The sequence below is a fragment of the Aulostomus chinensis genome, chromosome 19, assembly GCF_037954235.1.
Source record: "Aulostomus chinensis isolate RoL2024-O1b breed Wild chromosome 19, RoL_Achi_v1.0, whole genome shotgun sequence".
Taxonomy (NCBI): domain Eukaryota; kingdom Metazoa; phylum Chordata; class Actinopteri; order Syngnathiformes; family Aulostomidae; genus Aulostomus; species Aulostomus chinensis.
Genome location: NC_141338.1, coordinates 15,064,353 through 15,070,816, shown reverse-complemented (window position 1 = coordinate 15,070,816; position 6,464 = coordinate 15,064,353). Strand labels below are relative to the sequence as shown.

Here is a 6,464-nt window from a genome sequence, read left to right as displayed (position 1 = left end):
AATCAATGCACCTGTATGCATGGACGGATCTGTGTGACCTCTGCAGACCCATCAGGTGCTCTCACCTTGTGGGGTTTTAGAGAGAGAGGGAGAGAGAGAGAGAGAGAGAGAGAGAGAGAGTGAGTGTGTGTGTGTGTGTGTGCTCACCTTCGGGTTTCATCTGCACATAAGCCCCAGCACTGGAGGGGGAATTGAACCATGGAGGAATTCACTTGGCAGGTGTAAAGGTCAACAAAGACTCCCTACGTATCCAGCAGACAGAAAGAGAGAGACTACGACAGGCGGGTGTGGGCAGGTAGAGCAACAGACCTCCAGACAGTTACGCAATGAGGGGGACAGAGGAAGAGGACAGGCTGCTGGACCCATCAGCGGGTGAAAAAAATGGTCTGCAAGTAGGACAAGCAGTCACACAGACGCACGGATGAAGATACGATCAGACAAGGGTCGGACAAACATTCAGGCGGGGCAGACGTGTAGGTGTAGGTGGACGGGAGGATGAAATCAGATCAACCTGCAAGTAGGAAGACAAAAGAATGGGTGGCAGGAACAACAAAGAGAGAAAACAGGAAGTTCAAGATAATGAAAGCACACAGACCCACTCACTGATGGTCAGGAGGGAAAACAAGAGTAGACAATCAGGTAGAAAGATTGAAAAACATTGAAACATAACTCCTCCACTGGCTTAAATTCAATTTATTTCAAGGAAATCACTCATGGATATTTACAGAGATGTTGCATTCACCTGAAGGAGAAAGTCTGCTCCCTTTTATCTGAATGAATGACAAACAATTTTAATGGGAAAAAAAACAACATGTTGCTGGTTTTCATATCAGAACATCTGACATCTACAAAAATACGAGTCATTGCAAATGTATCTCACTTCAGAAATGAAGCAGGTCCTTTATTTTCTTCTTAAAAAAAAAAACTTTGGATTTATATAACTTTTGAACAACAGAGTGAGTGTTTTGTTTTGTTCGCAGAATGTAATTCGTAACATTCCACTAGGAAAACAGACATGGCGTTAGAAAAAGTTGAACTAGAGGCAAAAACTTCCCCTAATATCAACAAGAAAACATCAGCTTTGAATGTGGTTTTTGTCCTTTACAAAAATGTGATTAATTTGAGACACACACACACACACACACACACACACAGTTTCCTAACATAGCAAAGCAAATAAAGCAGTTTGTGCTGCCAGCGTCTTCCTCGATGTTCTCAAAGACTTTCACAATGTAACAAAGTGGGAAATACAAGCAGGAGCGCAGTTCGCAGTGGTATAAGGGCACCTGACAGAGGAATTAGCGCCACCTACTGTTAGTTCTGATGATCCACCTCTTAATGTCAGTATAACAGTGGTAAATGGAAAGCTGCAAAAACAGCTTATGTTTTTTTTTTATACACTTTGACACGTGGAATCCACCCATGTGCTGACATAACTGCAGAGTGAGCAATAACCTGCTAGCTTGTTCGTAGCCCGATAGCTTGTTTTTGCCAGTATGGTAGCATCCAAAATCCATGCCAAAAGTTGAGTTTGTTCTGCGTTCTTGAGGAACACACCTCAAATGAACAGAGATCACGCAGGGAATGAATGGACTTCTGGTGTCAAATTGGACTTATGGACACAAAAATGTACAAATGTAAATATGAGACATTCAAAGTTTTAGCAGGGTGGCACAGCAGCCTTCCACATCCATTGTGTACATCCGACCCCACTGAGCCAATCACCATTCAGCTACAGGGATGGGCCTGCTAGCGAGCAGACTACCGCGGTCAGTTCTATTACACACAGATGTCCCTTGATCGCAGAGCCACATCCATGAGGGCCAGGAGAAACTCGACTGGGGGAACTTCTGCTCCACCACTTCTGCTAATGTAACCCTCCATCTTGGGTTAGTCCAATCAGTCCCAAAACAATGAACTTTACAGTATAAGGCGCTTCTGGTCCTTGGCAACAACCGAGGGATACAGCACCCCGCAAAGAAAAAAAACCGAAGCCAAACTTTTGGAATGTGACGGGTTTGGATCTGATTTAACCATAAAAAATGACCTGGTACGTAAAAAGGAGTTAGTGATGTCATAGTTTTACTTTCGAGTGCTGACTTGTACCATTGTTTTATTGATTGATTCCCACTTCAGTTCACAATATAACAACCTCATCTGATTTGCTCCTTTGCTCTAATCAGAAGCCCGCACCAGGACCTCTCCTGCTGGGTTTGTTTGGGACAGATCTAACCGATTCAGTGTGTTTGTTCCTCGGAGGACAGATTCTACAATCCATATGTTCTGTCTGTGAATACCAACAAAACCCAAATGTATTGGTCCTCTGAAGCTATGCTGTTTGTGAGTTTGTCTCCTTTTTTTTAATAATTACTTGTCAAAACAAGCCATATTTATTATCCTCGTCAGGGAAATGTGGTTGTAGTCAGGCGTAAAACACACGAATGGATCGTCATAAATACAAAACAATCCCTCGTTCATAAAGCCTCAGCTAGAATTACTGCCTCGCGCTGGTGTACACCCACCAACACGGGTGACACGGGACACAACCTTAAGGGAGTTTAGTCTTTTTTTTTCTTTTTTTTTTTTTAATAAATCAAGAAATATAGCAAGAAAAGTTGTTCTTGTGTGAAGTTTTGTCATAATTCTTAGCATGTTACAGTAATTCTTCTTTGCACGGTAAAAACCACAAGGGGAGGCTTAAATAATATATAATTATTAATAAATTAACATGGACTAAGAAAAATCCTTGCTCATTTTAAAGCAGCCCCCTCAGCAAATGAAAAACTACAACACCCTCCTGGATCACCCCGAGACGTTTAGCTCCACTTTAAAAGTACCCCCCCCCCCCACCCCATTTTTAATTCATCATTTCTCTTTTGTTCCAGATCACACCATTGGGTTCATGTCAATTTTATATTAAAACAAAGTAAAATTAACAGAATGTTTTACAGGTTGAATCTTTTTTATTCCTCAGTTCCTTCGAGAGGTTCCAGCTGAAGCAGTAGAGACCGCCTGCAGACATCCTGTCTTCACTGGCTTCTTCTCCTCCTTCCCGTCTTAAGTATTTACCTCCCAGCACATCTTTCTTTCTTTCTCCCTTGCTCCTCTAGTTTTTTGCCCCGCTGTGTCTGACAGCAAATACCCCCCCCACACACACACACGCTGCCCAAAAAAACCTTCAGACCTGCATTACCCAAAACTGTCAAGATGCCTGTCCTACCCTCAGCCGCTACAAATGCTATTGCTACCTCTACGACTCCATCTCCAGCCCCCACCCCAGCTCACCTCCACCACCCCTCCCATCTAAATCCAGCTCCCCTGTCTCACCTCCCCCCTCCTCCTGGAGATCATGCTATAAGATCAATCAGGCTCATTGATTCTCCAATATTCAGGAGGGCGTGCCTTTCATTTCTAGCCAGACCATTAGCCAATCGTTAATCTGGATCAGAACATTAGCCGGTCATTAATCTGCATCGCTATTTTAACGGACGCCGCTGATTGGCTCAGTGGTGACCTCTGGTTGTGGGTTACCAAGCAACCTGTAGGGCATCAGTTAAACATCCCAGCTGCTAATGATCTGGCTGAGTGTAATGATCAGATGGAGCTTTGGTTGTGTTTGGCTGAACACACTCACACACACTCACACACACACACACACACACACACACAGCGAGGACCTTCACCTGTATGAAGCCTCTTACTCCAACCTGAGGTGCTACAACCTCAAACCTTAATCTAATCTGAACCTAGACCTTCAGTCCAAACTCAACTCAAAATCAAGTCTTAACCATTCAAAGGGGTGTCTGAATGTTTGGACCCACCCAAGTGTTACAACATTTTCCAAATGTCTTCACTAAGGTGCTTTGGTAGTCCTCACAATGATAGCTGTCTGAACACACACACACACACACACACACTTATTTCGTGATGACTCTTTTATTAGGGCCTGAGCCTGAAGGTGCTTCAGGCGAAGACTGTGTTATGTTTGTTGATCCATTCATTGCTGACGCCAAAAATGAGGATTGACCATTTTAACCTGCATGAAGGTAAAAACAATGAACAGAACCAAGCGAGAGTTTTGTTTTAGTTTGAGACAAATTCACTGAAAAATGTGTGATTTCCACTGAGCTTTAACGAAGCAACAATGCCCTTGAAACAAATAGATTTTTTGTATGATGTAACCCGAGTGTGCTCACCAAAAACTGCCTGTTTACACATTCTTTCAATCTATCTATCCATCTATCTATTTATCTATTTATCTATCTATCTATCTATCTATCTATCTATCTGTCTGTCAATCTATCTATCTATCTATCTATCTGTCTATCTATCTATCTATCTGTCTATCTATCTATCTATCTATCTGTCTGTCTGTCTATCTGTCTGTCTGTCTATCTATCATCTATCTATCTATCTATCTATCTATCTATCTATCATCTATCTATCTATCTATTTTGTTTTTGATGATTTTTTTCTTCTTTGACCCTCCACGTTACGCAACGTCTTCCCGTGTCCCCCCTGACACTATGGGGGTGGGGGGGTGAGGACGGGACTTCATCTGGTTGGAACGTGCGCACCAGTGCGCGCTCTGGTGCCGGAGGTCTCGTCGGTGCAAGTGTCAGTCCAGAGGTTGAGTGGAACCAGGCGGCGTGTTCAGCGGGCAGCTCCTGCGCTCCCTGACAAGAGGAAAACATTATTTTCTTTCTTTCTTTCTTTCTTTCTTTCTTTCTTCCAGGTACCGGAGCCAAGCAGAGGCCTGGTGGTGTTCGGGCTCCTGCCTCGCAGCTGATCATGGGAGCATTTTCCTTCGAAGCCATCAAGCTATATGGTGCGTGCAGCGGTGGATTTCTCTGCTCTGGAATGATGCGCAGTAACCTGTTTTTCCTCCTTCACTGGGTTTACCTTCACGCGCTCTGTCCCTTCAGTGGAATATGTGGGAATGTTGTCGATTTTGTCCGGAATCCAACGGCTTGAATGATGAAAATCTTTTGAGATGAAAAACAGCACTTTTGGGGGTCATTTTTTGCTTGTGCGCGGCTCGTGCCTGATCGCGCGCCTCAGCAGCCTGTTGTCCACGGAGAAACGCACAACTTTGCCGCGAGCTGGACCGGGAGCCGGAGCCGGGGCATCAGCTGGTCAGAGCGGCTCACCAGGGCCACACTCAGGGGGCCAGGAGGGGGACCGACGGGTCGGCTCCGGTGTTCGTCCGATCCGTGGTTGGACGGGGCATCCGGTGCAGCTGTGGAGCGGAGATGATGAAGATGGGGGTGATGATGATGATGAATGGCCCGGCAGCTCGAGGAGGCACCGGGGTCTCGCCTCCGTTATGTTTACTGATGTGCGCTATCGTCTTTCTCCCGCCAAGCTCTCACTCGCACCCGCAGCCGTGCCAGGTGCTGAAACGGATCGGACACACGGTTCGGGTCGGGGTTCTGCATGTGCAGCCTCGCCTGGTCTCCACCGTCGGCGGTTCTGATTTCTGGGACCCCGAGAGGGATCTGGCGGAGACTCGAGAGCGACGGCTGGAGTTGGGAAAACAGGTCAAAAGAAGTGCCGGTGCGCCTGAGTACGGAAGCCTCCGGAGCAGAGGCGCCGTAACCGGCCAGCGGGGCGCGAGGAGTAAAAGCCAAGCACGGCAGCGGGAAGAGAATGTCTCGTGGGAAAACCGCGTGCTCGCACCCCGAGATTCGATTCTGCTCGCGGTCGAGGCTCTGAACCGAGCCGGCGTGCTTCCCTTCAACCTCTCCCTGGAGCTCGTCATGGCCGTCGGGTCCGGACTCGGCGAGCTGCCCTCATTCTCCTTCGCTTCCCCGGGAAGCCCTGAGGACGAGGACCCGCTCTCCTTCCTGGAAAGCGTGTGTCACACCGTGGTCGTGCAGGGGGTTTCCGCCATGATCTCATTCCCGCGGAACCGGGACGAGTTTGTCAAGCTGGAGTTCGTGTCCCTGGCGCTTCAGGTGCCGGTCATCAGCGTTGTTCCGAGGACGTTCAGGCGACGGAGTGAGGTAAAAAGTTCTAAACTGTTGAATCCTGACTGTGACACACACTCACACTCCAGAAGTGATCACACAAAAATTGTATATTTACTCGCAAATTCTTCTGTTTAGTTCTTGTGACTCCAGAATGCAGAAAGAGCCAGCTACGTAGGTGTAGCTTCAAGCAAAAGCGCACCGATGGCTAACAACAGCAAAACTGTCCTCTAATGTCAATTGTAATCCTTCATTTTTATCTCATATCATTTTTATCTCATATCAACGTGTTTGTATATTACTGAGCAGCTTTCTAAAGACCTGGAGTATTAGTGGTAGTACTCGTACTAGTAGTAGTACTTGTAGTTACTCCTGATGATGTGCTAGACAGTTTGTAAACAGATGTTTTTTGACAGTTTTGCTTTTCTCTGCAATGGTTTGCCATCAGATGCTGTCAGCTTCAAGCTAAAAATGTGTGACTGGCTCTTTCTGTAT

At 46.2% G+C, this 6,464-nt stretch overlaps 1 protein-coding gene across 1 annotated transcript in view; it reads left to right on the top strand.

Moving 5' to 3' along the window:
- Window positions 1-4,481: 4,481 nt before the first annotated feature.
- grin3a (glutamate receptor, ionotropic, N-methyl-D-aspartate 3A) overlaps window positions 4,482-6,464 on the top strand; it is a 41,510-nt gene continuing 39,527 nt past the window's right edge. The window contains exon 1 of the mRNA XM_086187329.1: window positions 4,482-6,005. Coding sequence (XP_086043455.1) covers window positions 5,253-6,005 — 753 coding nt within the window. The 5' untranslated portion in view covers window positions 4,482-5,252. The remainder of the gene's footprint in view (window positions 6,006-6,464) is intronic.